At 40.8% G+C, this 21371-nt stretch overlaps 1 protein-coding gene across 1 annotated transcript; it reads left to right on the forward strand.

Moving 5' to 3' along the window:
* The first annotated feature begins 893 nt into the window (after positions 1-893).
* calb2a (calbindin 2a) lies at positions 894-13508 on the forward strand. Its single transcript, XM_048258110.1, has 11 exons — positions 894-1095; positions 4722-4798; positions 6045-6134; positions 6314-6394; positions 7826-7882; positions 8736-8813; positions 10460-10515; positions 10776-10815; positions 10960-11013; positions 12514-12585; positions 12774-13508. Exons 1-11 carry the CDS (start codon positions 999-1001, stop codon positions 12888-12890), a joined length of 819 nt encoding a protein of 272 aa, XP_048114067.1. The 5' UTR covers positions 894-998; the 3' UTR covers positions 12891-13508.
* Positions 13509-21371: the final 7863 nt, after the last annotated feature.

The following is a 21371-nucleotide window of genomic DNA, read 5'->3' on the forward strand; positions in this document are numbered from 1 at the left end:
CTGGCCTGTCAGGATCACTAGTCACTCTCAGAGGGACGTCTGAAATGTGATTAGTATGTGGTTTTATAATTAATCTGGTCTTGCATGAGTCATTTCAGAGAAACACTTGTAATTGACACGTCACACACACACACACTCTTTCCTATTGCGTGTGGTGTGCACCGGCCCCTGGCAGTCGCTCAGCTCCAGGCAGATGATAATTACTGGGGTGCCTGAGTCCCTATGGTATGTGGACATTACTCTTCTGTGGGCGCTGGTTTCCTGGCTTTCCTTCATAAAAAGCAGCAGCAGTCTGAACGCACGGCTGCAGTAAGATAATTAACCGTATCACCAAGGGCTTTGCGGGTACTGTGCGTTCTACAGATGACTGAGCACGAACGCACCCGAGAGGTGCTGCTGATACGGTCGCATAGGTTTCAAATAAACCAACACCATCTCTAACACATTACTTTTTGACAAACTCAAAAGCACGTGAGGTTGCTGATCATAACTGACTGCCACCCAAATAATGCACGCTTATCAGACATGTGCTGGGTGACAACCATTGACAAGCGGGAGGCGCCTGTTATAATTTTCCGCCTGCAAAAACAATGCTGTTTCTTGCCATTCGCTGTAAGCAGTGATTTACATAATTGTCTGACGTTCATAAAACACTTCATGGATGACAGAATCTACATCAGAAGCCCTGGTCCATCCAGCGATGTTCTAGAGCACTCGGGGTACTGAGCATCTCTTTGCGCATGGAGGGGGAAGACCCGCATCCAGGCGGGAATCCTCGCATCAGCAGGCGCAAGAGCAGGGCTGCGAGAGGGAATGAATGAATGCAGATCCACTAGAGCCACTGCGCCCCCTATAGGAGTTCTGAGGGACTGTAAGCATTGCAGACGTTTAAAAGCGCGGTTTGAGCGCACGGGGGGGAACAGTGAGAATCGGAGTCTGGCTGAGTAAAAGTTCACTCGGGATTTTCTAGCGCATCCACGGGGATAGTTATCAACAACATGGCAAACAAGGGACAGCGCCACCCTCCATACTTTCATATTGCGGAGCTCACCGCATCCCAGTTTCTGGACATTTGGAATCACTTCGATACGGATGGTGAGTGTAGGATACAAAGTTATCCAAAGGAGCCTTTCCCATTACGCACGCCAGTTTTCTTGAGCGCGTTTGAGTGAAACACAGCAAAACTGTAAGTGTAGACAAAAAGGGAAGGAACGAAGAAACCCAGTCCTTTTGGGTTGCCCTGACACATTTGGAAAGTGTTTTTCCCTGTATATTATTACAGTTGATTTCAAATCAGTTGAATTGTGAAATGTGTAAATGAATTGTGTTTCTGTGCTCTGTATTTGCTCTTCGTATTAATATGCATTTTTATCACAATAAGATACTGCTTTACTAACGTTTCATTATGAACACATGCCAAAACCATGTTCTAATGCATGGGTGGCGTTTTCACTATGTATAACGTGATATGCCAGCTTCGACCCTCAGCACTGAGGTGAAATGATGTGATGGAGAAAAACGCGAAAATAAAATGTGGGTTATATCCAGGAAGTTTAGGCTAAAGCTATTTAAAACGTGCGAGTCAGAGATTGATAGAGACAATTGAAAGAATTGTGTAGGATTATAGAAGTATTATGGTAGTGAAAAGTGGTCCACCAAAGTGCGCATCACAACTACTGTAAGGAGGCATGGGTGTGTCTACCCAATGCCTGTTTCCCCGTCCTTCCCGTACGATACCATTTCTTTGATAGAAAGAAACCTGATATTTAGTTATGACTATAAATAAGTTATAGCTTACACTTTTTCTGTTTTTTTGAATGACGTTGCTTATTTGTTCTTGGTGGTCAGTGCGGTCAACTGTTAACCAATTCTTTATTCACTTTATTTAAATCCATATGGACATACGTTTACATACGCCCCAACTTCATGACATTCCGTTTAGGCAGAATCAACATGACCTATTTCGCCGACAACTGTTGTTGTGTTGTTTAGGGACAACTTGTTTTGCTATGTTTTTTGTTTGTTTTCTTTAGTTTTTCATCTTTTCGGTGAATGAATGGTGCCGGGACGACAAGATTTGAAGTGCGTTGAAGGTTCAGTGGGGGCTGCAACTGTTGGTTTACCAGGATCCGTATACTAGCCATGGTTACAGACTAGTGTGGGTTAGATATATCCGCTTGAATATTCCAGTGCGTAAAAATGGATGGCTAGTTTCTTTGGAAAGATCAGTCATGCCATCAGTAATCGTATTTCTAACAAACAGGTTTGTTTTAAACTTGCGAGGTTTAGACCATTTCCATCCACTTGACACTATCAGGTGGAGTTTAGGGAGTTTGCTGTGGTGTGTCGTCAAATTACAATTTGACAGAACAGAGCACTGGAACGGCTTCAAGGGAGCTTCAGGTTGGCACTTTACACATGTGATATATAATGTTTTTTGCATTTGAATACAATACACTTTCTTGTTAGCACTTTGATAGAGAGGTGATGGTGATCAGGCTGCGGACAAATCTGTCCCATCGTATCTGTATAGGCTATCCTTGGTTCAGACTGTGAGTTGAGCCATCCCTTCCCTCGGCATCCATTCAGGTTCCGAAAAACATTGTAGATATTCAGTGATATAAATACTGCTATGTATGATGTGATAATGAGAATATTGATAATACATGAACAGTCGATCTCAAATATACATTTTGTTCCATATAGACTAGTGTAGGCTTACATGTGCGCAGTTCTATACATCCACAGTTTCATTTTTTTCCATAGACTACTTCAATGATGCAAGAGGATAAACAAAAAGAGATTTCATAGGAGATTGAGAAAAAATCCTGTAGGATGAACATGTTGAACATTTCTGGCAGTGCATGCATCTTATCCATAAATTGTTTATCAATCTAATCACATGGGGCATGTCAGCAGTTTCTCCCCCACAAAAGTAGTATGGTGTTCCCATACAGCAGGTAGGGGGAAAGGCGGCCATTTGACACCAAAGGTTAACAGAATGAGGAACAGTATTTCCTATTATGGAAATATTTATTGGTTTATAGACAGGATGATGGAAATATTTATTGGTTTATATAACTGTCCTGAATATTCTATTGCATGTTATACTCTAGACCTATATATTACTGGAATTAAACAGACGTATTGCTTTAAAACTAATGTAAGTAAGGACCAAATTGGCCAATTGGTTGTGTTCAGCTGGCATTGTAAATTTACAGATCAGACCGTGTTGATCATTGTAGAGTGGATGACAGGATTGCATGTGTGTACTTATCATATTGTCAGCAGTTGATATTTTAAGTTTTTTTGAGCCAAGCTGCTCCCTCAAAAACATAATTAGCATTAGTCCATAGATTAACATTAATATCATGTAGGCCTGTGCATTTTAAATTAATGGCAACTGAATTACGTTTCTAATTGTGAGAGCAATGTCATGTATTCAGATTTATTCATTAATGTATTAATCTATAGTATTCAGATTAATGGTATGGACTAGATGCATTCATCATTCTTATGCATACTAGTAATATGAATAATTTTCCAGAAGCCAGAGAATAAAGGATCCCCTAATGACACAAGTGTGTACTTTTTTCAAAGGGGAATGAATTGTATATTATGACATTCATCACCAAGGTAAAGTAGATGGTTAAAATAAAAAAGTTCAGTTCAAACAGATTGGAAGAATACAATTCAAATAGGGGGGTGTCAAAATAGGCCTTAATGGTTAAATCCATTCATGTCTCAACTAAAACATCATCTGTCATGTTGTGATTGTAAACAACAAATCTGATGATTTTCCATCTGTGCTTGAAACAGGCAGATTGCATGTTAAAGCGGTCATTTTTAAAGGTTCCCTGATAACAACATACATGATGCCCTCCTTATTGTAAATACCAGACTGAAAGTCTTCTCTTTCAATGATGTGTTCCTTGCTGTTTGTGAATGGCAGTTGGGTCCAGAGGCAAATTAACTAACCAAAGGAATTTGATTGAAAGACCTTTCATAGCTGGTGGGGACTAAATATCAAATAGAATGACATTTGTACTGTACCACCACCCCAACCCCCAAACTGTATCTACATAGCACCACTTTTTATCATTGTTTTTTTGAGCAATACCTTACATTCCATTATATTGGCATACATTATATAAACCGTATGAGAAAGAGAGAGAGAGAGAGAGAGAGAGAGAGAGAGACCTTGAAATGTACATACAAACACAAACACTCTTCCATACACAAACACAAAGCACAATTTCCTGGCATGGAAATTGGCCACAGATGGTAATATCTGTGAAACAGGGCCGGAAACACCAGTTCCATTTTTCTAAAGCAGTGTCTGGCCTCATGATTCTCCTCTCATCTCTCCCTAAAATAAATGAGTCTCCAATTAAAAGCAAAAAAAAAAGAGCAAAAGAAAGTTGAAAGCAGTTTGGCATGAACAGCCGTCCAGAGTTTTAATTAAGCTGTTCCCCAGGTTTGGGTGGCCGCCAGCAAGCCCTTGTCAAGTCGACGAGTTAGCCAGCTTTGTACAGGCTCAGAGACACAATCCAATCAAGCCGTCTACTTAGCTCGTCACTCAAACATTTCTCAATCATAAAGGGCCCAAGAAAGGCCTAGGAAGACAGATGGGATGGAGAGAGAGGGAAGGACGATGCACTGAGGTGTTACAGAAGCTTTGAAGTGTATACTGTGTGTGACTTTATTCACTTGTATCACAGGGAATGGATACATTGAAGGTAAGGAGCTGGAGAACTTCTTCAGTGAAATGGAGCTTGCACGAAGAGGAGCTGGAGTGGTGAGCAAGTGACACGCTAATGCACTAGACACACTATAAGATTCTCATAGTAAACATATCCATATGCTACTTTAATTAGTGTTGGCTTATGTGAACACAAACTCATCCTGTTTGCATTAAATGGGTCATACAGTAGTGTAGTCTGACACTGAATCAGTCATTTCCCTCCTGTCAGTATAACTTTATGCTGTTGAATATTTGGCCTTGTGAAACAAAACTAGACTGTGTTGGCCGTTTAATTGGCATCTAGTGCCTCAAGAGCAGAAAACAGTGTTTTGTTTTTATAATTAGCACAAGAAATGAAGTTGGTTGATGATTGATTACTGAGAGTAAAGTATGAAAGAAAACAAAACAATAAAACAATTGGAGGATTTTGAAATTCACTGGACACTTTCAATTCACTTTACAGCTCTCCACAAAGGTCACAATGTTTGTTTGTTTTTGACACCAGTGCATGTACTTCACAGGGGATCAAATAATGAAGTATGGCTTGAAAGTCAGTTATGTTGTAACCTTTCTTTCTTGTTATGTCTGGAAGGAAGATGAAAGGCTTACAGAAATGCATTGGCATAATTAAAGTTAGTGCAATAACCTGTAATGGCTTATGAATGAATGGGGCCAAAATGGAACTGAAGGACCCTAACAACATAATGTAGTCTGAACAAAATTCATCCAGTCTCCAGTCCCCAAGTAAATTATGCACACGGGTGATTAAAGCAACGCCTCCTTTTTTGGGGAAGGGGCTGTCTGTCATGTTGTTTATGCACAAGTAGATTAATGCGGCGCTCATGACAGGCCTGCAAGATATTTCAGCCAAGCAAATGGCAACAGCATCTGAAGAGCCTAAGACCATTCCTTCCAAATTGCTTAAGCAATTTCTAAATGAGAAAAAGTCAAGCAGCAGAAGAAGACATCCCCAGACATTTCGGCTGAGACAGATGGCTTGTAATGCTTTATTTTGGAAGGAGAGCTGTGAATCATATTCTCGTAACCCCTCTGTGGATAACAAAGAAATATGAGAGATGTTTGTGCCCCGTAGCTACAAGTGCTGTGCAATCAGATACCTTGCCCTACTGCAGTAATGCAAAGGACTTTCAGTTGGGGGTACGGTCTGCCTAGAATTGTTTGCTGTTGGCTGTTCAGCAGCATGTGATTTGAGATGAGATTTGTTGTGCAATGCCACTGTTTGTTGACGCTTCAGTCATCCAATGAGTAAGCTCATCTCCTTGTGCTTGCACGTTTTTAGGACCCAACAAACGCCTCTTTCAAAGAGAAGATGAAAGAGTTCATGCAGAAATTTGACCAGAACAAAGATGGGAGAATTGAGATGTCAGAGGTGAGATGTGCTTTTTAATGCCCTATCAGGAAGGTCAACCTTAGTTTTTATTTAAAGCAACACTTTAAAGCAATCCACCCCCAACCCCATACCTACCGGTTGTGTTCCCAATGAAGATGTGGAACCTAACTGTCTGATGTCTTTGCCTTGCTTTCTCTCCCTCTCTTTGTCTCCTCTAGCTGGCTCAGATCTTGCCCACAGAAGAGAACTTCCTGCTCTGTTTCAGACAGTTTGTCGGTTCCAGCACTGAATTCATGGCTGTGAGTAGAGAAATTTGCCCATGTACCGTAACAGATAAACCATGCGGGGATAAAAAATGCCCAGGTCTGTAAGAGGACATGACGGAAAACAAAGCTTACGTTTTGTGGTAGTGTACAACAACCGTGACACAACCACACAGTTGTTTTGTAGAGTCAAAGTCAACCTACCAAGTAATAGTGCAGTTGCAAATGTGCAAATACATACACCTTTGGATAGTGTTATTACACATTTATTACATATACCTGGATGCTGTACAGAGAAATTACTGATGCTATTGCATCAGAAGAACTTTCGATCATTTAATATTTGAACAGCAAACTGCTTCATCACATGCCAAAACTCCACAAACTAAAAACTTGCTCAGGTCAAAGTGGTGGGAGAATCAGAGTATTGAGGTCAGAGGCTTGCTGACATCACAGCCTTCCATCAGCATCACACCCCAGCGCTCCAGCACTATACCCACAAAAACCTTCGCCTCCAGGAGCTGGAGATTCCCGCTCTCACAGATATTGACGTTTTCATCCGGCTAAATCTCTGTGCAGCCTCAAAGTGTTTGATTATCTGTACTGGGGATTCTCTCGGCTGTCTGCGGTATGTTGTCATGCTGAGTGCAAAGAGAGAATGGGAGATGGGCGAGCGAGAGAGAAGACTCTTAATCATCCCGCACTACTTGGAGAACCTCTTAAAAGGATAGAATGAGGAAGTACAAACTTCTATTTTCAGAGTAATATATTATAGATGCGCCGCTGTAATCCTCCACAGACCTGGAATGGCAGGGCATCTATCTTTGATAAGAGCCTTTGCTGGAAACAGGGACGGCTGCAAGATTAAAACATTAATTAAGTGGCATTTCTCATTCCTTGTCTTCTCACAATGTGTAGTGGGGGGTCAAATAGGAAAACGTTCAAAAGTGTAATGAAAAAATCTGGTGTGATTACCGGGAGTAAAACTGGACAAATAAGGAATAAACAAATTGGAAATGATTTCCCTTCTCTCTCCATCTCTCCATCTCTCTCTCTCTCTCTCCATCTCTCTCTCTCTCCATCTCTCTCTCTCTCTCCATCTCTCTCTCTCTCCATCTCTCTCTCTCTCTCTCTCTCTCTCTGTTTCCTTCCTATTCTCTCCCCATCGCTCCCTTCCCCCATCCCTGTCTAACAGACATCTTTCCGCTGCCTCTTCGCTATCCCTCCTGGGTTTCAATATGCACATTTTGTCCCATGAATGCAATCTTGTCAGATGGAAAAAAAAAACTTTCCTCTCATGTTACTCGCATAGCTGGGAATGGTTTGTGACTTGTGCCAAGCATATTTCAAGCTAGATCTTTCTCTGTGGATAGTAAAAACAGCACAGCAATGTTCATGATTGTCACATAGGCTGTGTGAACACACAAAGCAAAGCTGTTTCTTCTGGCTCTTTTTTTCTGTGCATAGGCCTGGCGAAGGTACGATACAGATCGTAGTGGCTACATTGAAGCGAATGAACTGAAGGTGAGATTTTTGTTATTTTTCTATGTGTTTACAAATTTACATTTAACTCTCATTTGCTATTACATAACCTCTGTGGATGGCATGGTGTATCACACAGACTGCATAGGGTAGTTTAGTGTTCCATGCCTACCAAATGAGTTAGTTGAGAAAGAGAACAACCCATCCAATCCAAACCCAAGAACATTCTTCTTCCATTATGTATCACCCTCAGCTGTGACAGTCTGCTTGATGTATATACTACATACGTTAACAGTCTACATTTCAAAGTAACTGACTAGCCTTTGAAACATTGCCCATTTTTCTTATTCATGTAGCATGAACTGATGAAATATGCACTTGTTAGTAATGAACAAAGAGATTGAATAAAATGTCTTTAGCACAATGAATCAATCTAGTCTTCATGCCCCTCCTTTCCACCTGGGCTCTGCTAAATCAGGCTATTCTGTGCTGATGTTGTGAGGCAGACAGAAGCCATGTAAATGATTAATGTTTTCACTGCCAGTGGATGAGAACATCACAAATGACTCCATCTGGGTATGTACAGGAAAGCCACAGGAAGCTCTTAACAGGACCCTTCTTTCTTATTCCGCTCTATAGCCTTCTCCACAAGACAAAACATGAAGCTTTTCAGCAGCAGAGAGGGGGGGTCATTTGTTGTATTTGCTTCTGGGGCTAGTGGAGTGACCCAAGTCAAATTGCGCTAATGAATCTACTTTTGCTTAGTGCAAGGTCATGTCCACATTACTTCAGATGAAATCAAAACACTGGCGCAGCAGAGCAATCACTCAAGTGACAAAGATTAATCTCAGCAGCAGTACCATTTTGTCTTCTTCTTCTTCTTCTCTCTCCATAGGGCTTCCTCTCCGACCTGCTGAAGAAGGCAAACAGACACTATGATGACCAGAAGCTGCACGAGTACACACAGACAATAGTGAGTCACCTCAAAACTTCAGCCTTTCTAAAAACGTCACGTTGAACACCATCAACACACCGAGGCGCGTCTGTGTCCACCACCTCCAGCCAAACATTTGGTCCCATAGAAGGAGAGAGACAGAGACAGAGACAGAGAGAGAGAGAGAGAGAGAGAGAGAGAGAGAGAGAGAGAGAAAAGATTCTCAGAATAAATTCCACTTTAGGAGCTATTATGCAAGTTCCTCATGGGTTATTCATGAACAGCAGGCCATTCCACCTCAGAAATCTCAAGGTTGAACCAATGTTATCATTCTAATGCGGCCCACAAAATCCCCACGTCAGTTCCCAGCACAGTGCATTTTGCTTGCAGGCTGTCAGGCCCGTATGGATCAGCAAATTGTAGACAGGGGAATTGACAGTACAGCACATAAAGGTAGTTATTATCTGTAAGTGGCATATAATTTCGTAAGTGCCATGGCAGACCAGGGAGCTGTGTGCTGCTGTGCTGGTGGCTCTCGAGTGGACAAATGGGCAAAGGCACATGATGACCTGCGGGTTGCTTGTTCCCAGCCCAGCTGTGCTGGCATATGGCTACTCCTCAAGGCCTGCAACTTGACCCGAATTTTTGTCAGCACAAGACAATCCAGTTGCATAACTGAGGATGCATTTAAAAAAAGAAAAAGAAAAGAAAACTGTTTTGTCATGCAAAAACACATTTGGAGCACAAAAACATGAGAAACTCGTGGTGTTGCACAACTATAGAATGGCCAGCAAACAAAGGGTCAACCTTAATGAGTAAAGATGTAATCAAGTGATGGAGGCACTTACAGAATGGACAGTGCATTGGTGTGAAAAGGCAAATGCTGTTTCAAGTGCAGTACCCCAGTATATGAAAGACTTACTGAGGCAAGAAAACAACATTGGAGCCTTAGGCTGAGCTGATGTCATGCAGTTCATGTACAAATAGTGTTTACTGGTTTGTTTGCTGAGAAAGTAAGGGCATATTGTTCACTGAATGTTGTTGATATATAAGCAATGTTGCTGAATTTCCAAATAATTTGTAGAGACATTGCCTGAATTATTCCAGAGATGTGTTTTCCATATTCTTTAATTGAACATTTGACCTTTTTCAGGTCAGAAGAGTGACCAATTATCTGTCTATATCCAACTTCGGGGCAGGCCAAATATGGTTTATTACCAACTGTTATGCAAGCACTGGAGAAAACCTTTCATGCGTAAAGACCCTTATTAATGAAGCATCACTGAAAAGTTCCTCTGGCCAAAACTGCACAAAAAACTTTAGTTGAGAAATGCACACATGCAGTCAACTATGCACATCCACAAATGACCACAGTGTCGTGGTACTTAAAGAAGCACTCTGTGGCCTAATCTGTGAGCTTCTGTGGTCTTCTGTGAGCTTCTGTGTCTCTCCTGCTCATTCAGTGAGACTGGTCTACTTACATGAAGGGACATGCTTGTGTATATCCAAATATGATAATTCTCCTCTCCCTTTCTCTCTCTCTCTCTCTCTCTCTCTTTCTCTCTCTCTCATTTTTTTACCATCATTTATCTTCTATCCTTTTGTACTTCATCTTGTCTTCTTGTCTGCATTCCCCTCTCATTTGTCTCATATTCTACTGTCTCTTTTCGTCTTCTCTCCCCTAGCTCAAGATGTTCGATCTGAATGGAGATGGAAAGCTGGGTCTCTCTGAGATGGCAAGGTAATCTGTTTTGAGGAGCTCTTCACAGACTATCTAGACCCCTTTTTTGCATTAAGATACTTTAGATACAATGTAGACAATGTGCTTTTCATGTACGTCTAAATACTATATACATCACCAAGTTAACTACATTTTGTAATAATATGCACTTCTATACAAAGTGCAGTTTTGTGCAAGAATCTGTATATGTATTTGTTTTTCTGGTACAAATTACTAGAACTGAAACATTTGAATAACTGTTCATTACTCTTGTCTCACAGGCTTCTACCTGTTCAAGAAAATTTCTTATTGAAGTTCCAGGTATAGCTCATGACAATAGTGTGTGTGTGTGTCTGTGTGTGTGTGTGTGTGTGTGTGTGTGTGTGTGTGTGTGTGCCTTTTCATGGTTTGCAACCATTTGTTCACTAAACAGTAATTGTTTTATTATGTGTATGTGTTTTACAGGGCATTAAACTGACCTCTGAGCAATTCAACGCCATATTCACATACTACGACAAGGTACACATAACAAAAGACAACTATTATACTGATAGAAATGTGTTAGTGTGTTAATGCTAGACACAACTCTTGAGTTACAAGCCTCAATCCCATACACAGCAGGTGAAGCAAATCCTGGTCTCTGCCAAGGATTAATGGACAGATATAAGGGATTTTATTTCTAATTTCCCTTCACCCCTGTGAATGTTGTGTGCATGCAAACAAGAGGTGTTCCCACCCATCTGCGCAGGGAAATGAGCGGACACCCTGCACCTGTCCTCCTCCTTAGTGCCCGTCCTTCAGCAGGAGCAGCTCAGTCATTTGGGTGGCAATTGGTCCATGATCAACACAATCCCAAAATGCAAAACTGACGGCACGCTAAATAACAACATCCAGCCGTCTATGCTTCATGGCGTGTTTATTTGTTATACAAAACAAACGGCACATATTGGCAATCTTTTTTTTTCTTCAGCTAAGCATTTCGCATTCATTGCTTTTGTGTCAAGGCAAATAGGCTGCATGTCCACAAACTCAAACATAATGAGGACTGGACGAGGATTTTTCTCAAGTATTTATTCATCTTCCATCTGGAAGGAATGTCCGAAGAGACTCATGCAATCATTTTGGAAGTTATCAGACAAAGTGCAATTAACAGTAGTGTCCAAATGTAATCAAAATCAGAGTCTCAACAATTAATCAAATTGCTCATTTTAGATTTAATCCAAAAGTAAATTGGGATTTTTCCCATAGCTTGTCAAATTATAATTTTAAACTGATTTCCCTCTGGTAGCTGTATAAGAATTGTCTACTGATATATCTGCCAATATCTGTATCTATGTGTCCACTAGTAGAAGTTTGAAAGCTAAATACAAATATTTTTAACTAATGGTGTTCCAGAATATACATTTAAAAAGGAATGCTTGACCCAAGTAATGAGCCTTTTAAATCAACCTTCCTGTGTGTATGCTGTTGACAAGAGGCTTGCTCTGATCCCGGGTACACACATAATGTGTGTGTCTCAATTATAAATGAACTGTAGACAGTGCACATATGATGTGTGTCAAATGCTAACATTTACGAGCATAATTATTTAAGCATTTCTTTCAACCCCCACCCCCTCCAACTCAGCAACTATCTGCTGTCACCAGTATGGAATCGTGGGTTTAAAAACAAGGATAGCGAGCACAGTGCAAAATGCAGCAGGTCAACTGAGCACTAACAAGGCTTACAGTGCCAGAAATAAAATGTGCAGAGTGTTGAAAAACACACAAAAAAGCACAATGCTTGATGGCACGCACACCAAAAAATTGCACTGGCGATCTCTAATGCCCTTTCCCCTCTGTGTTTACTGGTAGCCTAATGCTAGTCTTTCTATCTGTTATGAATATGTTAAGTGTGACAAGTGACAACAGCCATACATGGCAAACAATCAACTACATGTTGAGACAAATAGTAATATGTTGTTATATCTACAATACCTTGATTGAGATTGATTCTGAACATGATTGTATTTCTTGATAGGATGGAAATGGCTACATTGATGAGCAGGAGCTGGATGCTCTTCTGAAAGATCTCTATGAGAAGAACAAAAAGGTAAGCTGGAAGGCAGAAATGAAAGGACCCGCACCTCTTTCCCATCAAAGAACAAAAGCCCTACACTGTATTTGCTCATATCTTTAAAGATGAAGGGGAATGGCTAAGGCTGCCCTGTGCAGTGCTTGAAATAGAACACAAGTTGTGTATTATTTATATGATAATGTGCATGTCTCATAATTCCACAGGAGGTGGATACTAAGAACATGTCTGGCTACAAGAAGAGCATCATGGCGCTGTCCGACGGCGGCAAGCTGTACCGCTCAGAGCTGGAGATTGTCCTATGCCGGGAGCCCATGCTGTGAACGCGGCATGCTCAACTTCCTCTTCCTGTTGACCTTTGACCCATGACCCTGTCAGACATGACCGTCTTCTCTCTCACCCACTTCCAGCTGCCCGACGACTGTAACCATGTGCATGTTCCGGGCACCCCCCTCCATGATTTTTGAATGAATGTGCACGGAGAAGCACAAAAAAAAACAAGTCCTTCCCCTTGTCCGTCACCTCTCCTCAATCCTTTCAGGTGCAGATCTGACCCAGCTATGACTTCGCCCCCCTCTGCTCAATTTTTGAAACTATAATGAATGAATTAAGGAATCTCAGCAGATTTAATGGTTTGGAGAGAAGAAAAGCAAGAATATGATATGATAGATGACTTTGACGTTGCCTGGTTTAGAGTTTTCCCCTCTAGTTTGTTTGATATGGCCTTCATTCCCCCTTGGTCATCTCTAGATTCGACCCTCATCTCTCTTCCTGATTTCACTCATTATCTGTTTAAGTTTTGGGGTTTTGCTGGCGGTTTTATGGCTGATACTGTTAGAGGATATTACAGAACTAAAAGATAAAGTATGTGATGATATGTATGCTCAGTTTGATGTATGTATTTGGGAAATAAATAAATAAATGAATGGCTTCTTATCATATATTCTGTATGGGGTCACATGATGTACAGACCCTCTCTAGCTCACTTTCTCTTTCTCCAAATTGTATGTTTTCACACTTTCAGAGGAGAACACAGACCATACGATACAAAACCAGACCATACATACATCGGGCCTCATGTATTTCTACTAAAAGACTTCACCAGTCAGAGGTCCTAATTTCATTCAGGTGCTTTTAAATCAAACTAAATAATTCAAAACATTCAACAGAGTGTGGACATTCCTGATTAATTAATCATCAAGCCTTCAATATTTCATTAAAAAAAAAATGGTCAAAATGTGGGACCTTTTCTATTCAGAGTTTGCTTGAATTAATTTTCAAGGTTTATGTTACATGTAAAATGTTTCCAGAAAAGAAACGTAAATCAAAAAGACTGCATAATTCCAAAGTCAAATTATAATGAAAAAGATAAGAAGATTTCAATCATTTTCTCTCAAGATATAATTGAAAGCAGAGATTATGAACTGTAAACCAGTACATGGTATTTCGATGACTTGGAATGTAATAATGTTTTTAGTATCCTTGTTGACAGTTGAAAACTTTAAGCCTTCTTGTCATGCAGAGTCATCTTGCACAATTGACAATCTTTGAGGGAGTAGGTCTAAGAAAGGATGAGTGGTATAATATTATACTGGCTGAATTGTTAGTGGTCCAAAAGGACTGTTATCACAGCAGTGTAAATAATAAGCGCCTTACATCTTTCAGAAATCTCCTTAGAAGTAATGAATGCCATTTAAGTGACATATAAATGTTTTTGTGGCGCTAAGATTAATTTCAAACTCCCAGCATACAATACTGTCATCACAGTTCTGACATCCAAAATTTACAATGATAAACAGATATTCTTGCTCAAGCCATTTCTCACACAAAGAAGCTTAAACCATGCAGTGAGAGTTAAATGCTGACAAGCTACAAAGCATGCAGGACAATGAGTAAACATTAAACAACACCTAAAAACAAATCAAAGATGCTTAAATGAACTCATCTGTGCTGCCATATGAATGGCATCATTTTTGGCAACAAACATGAGTGAAAATAATGTAACCCCAGACCCACACTGCTCTTTAGTGAAACAACAATGCACGAGTCAGACATGCACAGTTTTTAATTTATTTTTCTGTGCTGCATTTGGATTTAGTTGTTGAGTAGAAGAGTAACAAATAACACCATTTCTGGGGAATATAGTTACCACTGCATGGAAATAATCCACTTTGAACTACTGATGCACAAAATGCACTAGCATTACATTTGTGTAGAATGTAAGGAATCGGTCTAATAGGTAGTTGACACTAGCTTGCCAGTTAAAGTAAGGTTTCTTAGCCAAACGTTACTTGCTCACTCACCCAGCAATGTTTCAGTTTGGTGTCAATGGGAACTTTATTCACCTTGATGATTGAGTGTTTGGATATGTTAGCTGCAATGCTAACGACATTGGAATGTAGTCTTTCCATGGCATATGCTAGCAAGGTAGAAGAGAGGTGTAGGAATATTTTTTCCATCACTGGGGCCCTGGGAAATTAACACACACACACACACACAGAATATGGAATATGCCCTCTCTTTATGACTGCGTAATTCCCTGCATTCTATTGATTGTATTTCTTCTTGATTGACTTTCACAGACACACACACACACACACACACACACACACACACACAGAAACACACACAAACACACACACACACACATACACACATTACAATGTGTGTACATACATTTATACAATTATTTTAAAGACTGAAAAAGAGATCACTGTTGTAACCCAATCAAATACTACAGATACTGTAGAAGGAAACAGCACACAACAGCAAATCACAACAACAGAAATCACTCTGACACCTGGCTCTGTTTCATAATTCCCTGGTGATATTTCCACAATGAAAGCCATCAGGAGTCTGTCATACACTAAGTAGGCCAGTGTAGCATGTCTGACAAAATACCAAATGATTAACTGAACAGAAAAGAACAGCAGAGATAACTGGAGGATGTTTGAATATTATGATATACTATATGGAAGATGCAGATATTCTGTTTAAAGGGGTTTGATCAAAACAGCTGGGTCCTTAAGATAAGAGAAGAAGAGAAAGCACTAACACCCATGTTTTCTTACTGCAGTGGGCAATGGCACCCTCACATCTGTTCCAAACAGCGGACTGCACTTATGGTGCTCCGCATGCAAATTTAATCTGTCATGTCATCACCCCGTGGCACTGAAAAAGTGCTCCAAACAATTCTGAACTCGAAGCTGAGAAGACCACACTCGCTTGTCTGCGGAATCAAAAACCATCACAGTCACATGCCACTGTAGCCTATGTGAAAATAGATCATAATGTTTTACACACTTGTGATGTAGACGTATTTGCTGTTTAAGGGTCTAAGTTTAGACGTCAAAAACGGTATGCATTAACAGCAGATGGTGAGGTTTTGTTCTTGTTTTTGACTTGACTTGAACATCACACATTTATCCGTGTGAAAGTTTGTTACTCTATATAAATTCTGTTGCATTTGAAAACTGTGAAATCAGACCACATCAATGGCACGTGCGGTGGCGCTGAAATGTGTCCAGTGACACAACGGTGCTTCAGGCTGAAAAGGCCTGCGCCATTTTAACAAAGATCAGTCACGGGAAAATTTTGCACTGGGCCAGTTGGCCATTGCAGAATATAGCTTTGTGATAGAACACCATTGCCACCATGTGGTCTTTTAGTGCTATTACAGTGCATGGTGTCATAAAATCAGAGGACAGGGCCTCCAAAACATTTCACAGAAAAAAGAAGATAAAATTGAGACATAACTCTATCTCTGTGCAAAACTTCATCACATTTATAATGCTGGTGTCCTCTTATTTTGTTTATGAAATATGTATTGAGAGGTTTGTCTGCAATGTTTTTGATAAACATAATGACAAACAAGGTCAATTATGGCAAACCTTCCATTTTGACTGACAAAGTTAGCACCTGTCACACTGCAAGTGTTGGAAAGGAATCTCAGTCGTGAGTGACCAGACTCTATTCACTTTGTGGATGAGTTTTGTTTACCAGGCTAGGACGACGCAGTATACCCACTACAGCTAATTCGACTACACCACTGCTGACCACACACACACCCAAACACACCTAATCTCTTTCTCTTTCCCTGGAAATTGCAACTATTTTTTTTTACTTGGTCGATAAGTATAATAAAAGATAAATTGTCCCTTTTTACAAAACTAAACTAAACATTCTCCAATAATGTATGGTACATTTGTCAAAACAGAAGTAAGATGTTGGAGTTCAATCTCAAATGAATAAGTCCCTTCACTTATTATGACAGCTGCATTATTACCCTCTAGTGGAGGTTCGTGTACCACCGGTGGTACAGTACATGTACCACAGTTTGGGAATCCCTGCGGTAGAGGACGATAATGTTGAAATGTACTTGCTACATTTCTACAAGGCATGACAGTCACACACTCTCTCTGTACACACACGCACGCACACACAAACACACGTGTGACGTGTCACACGCACACATGCACGCACAAACACATACATAAACACACCCACATGCACACACACACATAAAGACACATGCACACACAAATGCACACATCACACACGCACGCACACACTCACATGTACGCACGCGCACACACACACTCACCTGCACGCACACACACACACACAGGCACACGCGACACAAACAAACACACACATAAAAACATACATGCACACACACACACACACCCATCCACACACACACATCCACACACACACAAACACACACACACGCGCACTCACACATAGATACGAACACACACACACACTCACACGCTCGCACGTACACACACACACAGGCACACTCACATGCACATACACACACACACACACACACACACATACATAAACACGCAAATGCACGCACACACACACACTCACACATGCACAAACACATACATAAACACAACCACATGCACACACACACATAAAGACACATGCACACACAAATGCACACATCACACACGCACGCACACACTCATGCATGCACGCACAGACACACACACACACTCACCTGCACGCACGCACACACACACAGGCACACAAACAAACACACATACACACACACACACACACACATAAACACATACATTCACATGCACACACACACACACCCATCCACACACACACACACACACAAGCACAGACACACACACACAAACACACACACACACACGCACACATTGACACACGAACACCCACACACACACACACTCACACGCACACAAACACACACAGGCGCGCACTCACACATAGATGCGAACACACACACACACACACTCACACGCACGCACGTACACACACACACAGGCACACTCACATGCACATACACACACACACACACATACATAAACACACAAATGCACACACACACACACACACTCACATACACACGCACAAACACATATATAAACACACCCACATGCACACACACACATAAAGACACATGCACACACAAATGCACACATCACACACGCACGCACACACTCACATGCACACACGCACACACACACTCACCTGCACGCACGCACACACACACACAGGCATACGCACACAAACACACACACATAAACACATAAACACATACATGCACACACACACACACACACACACACACACACACCATTCCACACACACACACAAGCACAGACACACACACACAAACACACACACATATGGCAAGCCGATTGAGCATTTATTCTGATATCAAGCATAATTGTCATGTACATGTAAGCCATTTTTGTTAACTAGTGAGCCATGTTTGTGTGAACTAGTTAACTAGTGAGGGCCAAAATATGCACACTAGTTAACTAGTGGGAGCCAAAAGGCTCACTAGTTAACTAGTCAACACATTTTAGCTTTACTAGTTAACTAGTGACAGCCAGAAATGTCTACTAGTTAACTAGTAAAGGCAAAATCATGGGCGGACTGGCCATCTGGCATACCGGGCATTTTCCCGGTGGGTCGACGCACCTTTTGGGCCGATAGAATTGGCTATATATAATTTTGGCCAAGGATCGGCCCAAAGGAAGGACAACCAGCGGCCCATTGGTTACATTTCCATATTGACACTCGACTAATCCTATAACAGCTCACTTCAGGCCCACCCCTCGCATTTTGGCTCAGAGCCAGGATTTTGTGAGCGCATCAAAAGTTAATTGAAGTTGCTTACACGAAATTGCGGCGGGTGCTTAGTGACAATAGTGCAAAACTAACACCAATGTAGAAGCTTCAAAAATACAATATTGCAAGTAGGCTAGCATATGTCAGCAACATGTTGAAGTTCGTTGAGTTTGAACGAGAATGTGAGCAAGCATAGGCTACAGAGCGGGACAGTGAGCAGGTGGTGGAGCCTAGTTGAGGCTACATGATAAGAACTCAGTGGTGGAGCAGGTAGGCTACGTGTGACATGCCATGCTGACGATGATTATGATGACTTATTAATTGCGATAAGGTAGCCTGATGATAACGTAAGGCCGTGCTGTGATTAATAACAAATAGCGCAACTTAAATGTTCTAAATGAATGATTTGCAAACCCGGACAGCAAAAGAGTGTCAAATCGATGTTAATTGTTGGTCAGATTGATCAGTTTCCGTCAGACGCCAAAGTAAGACGACAAAGTAGAGCGTCGAAAGGGTTCTATCTTGGAAGGGTTATCATGGTAAAGATGGGCTAAAAGACTGTAGACTGACGGAAATGTAGGCTACAAAACATCAAGTCATATTCATGCACAAGCCAACTAATATACAGTAACCTATACGACAGGCTATTGGAAGACATTAAAGATAATTAGTTAATGTAGCTATAATGTTCCAAAATGTACCAGCAATGTAGTATAGCCTACAGGAATAAAATATTTCCAGCAACAGCCCTGTTTATTTCGTGTTGTTTCAGTTGTCCTACAGTGATAACTGGTATAAATTACAGGACAATCTGGGTAATTTAACTCTTTACACTTAGGCTTCAGTAATGTTTGGTGCTGCTGTCAATTGTAGCCTATATTGAATAATTTGAAATGATACTTTGAATTCAAGCAGAAACTCTTCTTTGATAATTTCTTGTTTGAATATGGAGATCATGTGCTCCATGGCTACCTCTGATCAGTCAGAGTGATAGCCAATGAGGCCTACATCACTTTCAGTGCTCCATGACAGTTGAACATCTATGCATAGTTAAGGAGGGTAATGCAAATATTTTGTATTTAATTAGGTGTGCCCGACCGATTTGAGGGCCGCTTGGGCCAAATATGCAGGGCCGATTTTTGGTCCCAGTCCGCCCCTGAATATATGTATTTCGTCACACGAAAGTCATTCTGTCCACGAAATAAGGCATGTTAGCCTACATTTGGCGCCCCATACATACACACACACACACACACACACACACTATTGTCTAATCCTACCGCCTCAGGTGCACTAACCATCATTCTCCACAGCGTCCTTGGCAGCGCTGTTACGGTGTTACCAGATATACGGTTTCTGAGATTCTGAGTTTCCATGGGTGGAGTCGGGTACAGTTTAGCGTGAATATTTATAAACGGAGGTTGTCGTGCGCGCGCGCCTAGAGAGCATTCATTAAGCGTGACTCAAATGGAACTGAAAATGTTGGTGAAGAAGCTAGAAGACTACAGCAATTTTAACACGTTTTTGAATTTGATAGGGGTTATTGTGGAAAAACGTGACAATTTCGATGACCACTTGACCACTGGTGGCCGAGTAAGTGTACGATTCATTTAGCCCTGTTTAAATGGGCTATTTAGCACTTAAAGTTGTAATGTCAGTGGGACATCATGGTAGATGTCTTTAAAGTGTCTGCACATCATCTCTTTTTTTTGTGTGTGATGTCCAATGAGTTTCGAGGTTTGGTCATGCATACTACACAAACATGTTAGCCTAGTTTGACAAATTTACTTGTGCTGCATTAATGCCCAGCTACCTCTGTTGCCAAAACAGATCATTAAGGCATGCTTTATTGGACATTCTGATATCTTGGAGTCTTGTGAAATAATAAAACTTGTTTTATACAATCATGTTTTTATTGTACCATTAGGGAAGCAGGGCATGTACTTACAGTATAGGTTATGTTTATACACTACATTAACTACATTAAGTCAATATGCTTTATTACCTTACAAACACTGTGTAGCTTTACATGGATGATGCCTACTTACAGAAGTCCTTCAGATACACAAGATGAATAGGTTAATGTTATGAATGTGGGGTATGGGCATATATAATCTGTATATTCAAAAGGTAATGGTTACAATGCAATTACTTTACAAGAACCTATGTGCTCAATGAGGATGATGATGGGGGGGGACTATAACATAAAGTTCATCAGATTGAGGTGAATGACTACATACTGTATGGGCTGATTATAACAGGTAGTAATCTGGCCCTTCAAACCCAAATAGAGTTAATGGCATTTTGAGCAGGTCTTATCGCTTTGAAAGTTTACTGTTCAGGTAGGAACAGAGAAACAGACAACATAATTATATTGCTTTCTTATTGTAGTGTATCATATTATCAAGATGACAAGTTACTTAGTTGCCTGCTGTGATGAAAATATGTTCACCAGCACTCACCAAAACACACCACTCCACTTGTGTATTTGATGCCAGACAGGCTCATAATCAAGCTGTTCTATATATATGCATGCCTATTAATTTACATTTTCGACCAAATCTGCTGTTATGCTCTATTCCCTAAGAACATTAGGCTAACTTGGCCAGACTCCCTCTTACAATGTAAAATTAAAATTGAAAAGAATAAACTGCTGTACAATAGATAGACAGGGCACCCCATTT

Source organism: Alosa alosa, chromosome 11 (genome assembly GCF_017589495.1).
Source record: "Alosa alosa isolate M-15738 ecotype Scorff River chromosome 11, AALO_Geno_1.1, whole genome shotgun sequence".
In the NCBI taxonomy this organism is placed as follows: Eukaryota; Metazoa; Chordata; class Actinopteri; order Clupeiformes; family Clupeidae; genus Alosa; species Alosa alosa.

Bases quoted from the DNA above. Each gene is read 5' to 3' on its own strand.
- calb2a (XM_048258110.1), top strand. From the start codon at position 999: ATGGCAAACAAGGGACAGCGCCACCCTCCATACTTTCATATTGCGGAG. The intron at 1,096-4,721 runs GTGAGTGTAGGA...CTTGTATCACAG, and splicing joins GAATCACTTCGATACGGATG to GGAATGGATACATTGAAGGT. The intron at 4,799-6,044 runs GTGAGCAAGTGA...GCACGTTTTTAG, and splicing joins CACGAAGAGGAGCTGGAGTG to GACCCAACAAACGCCTCTTT.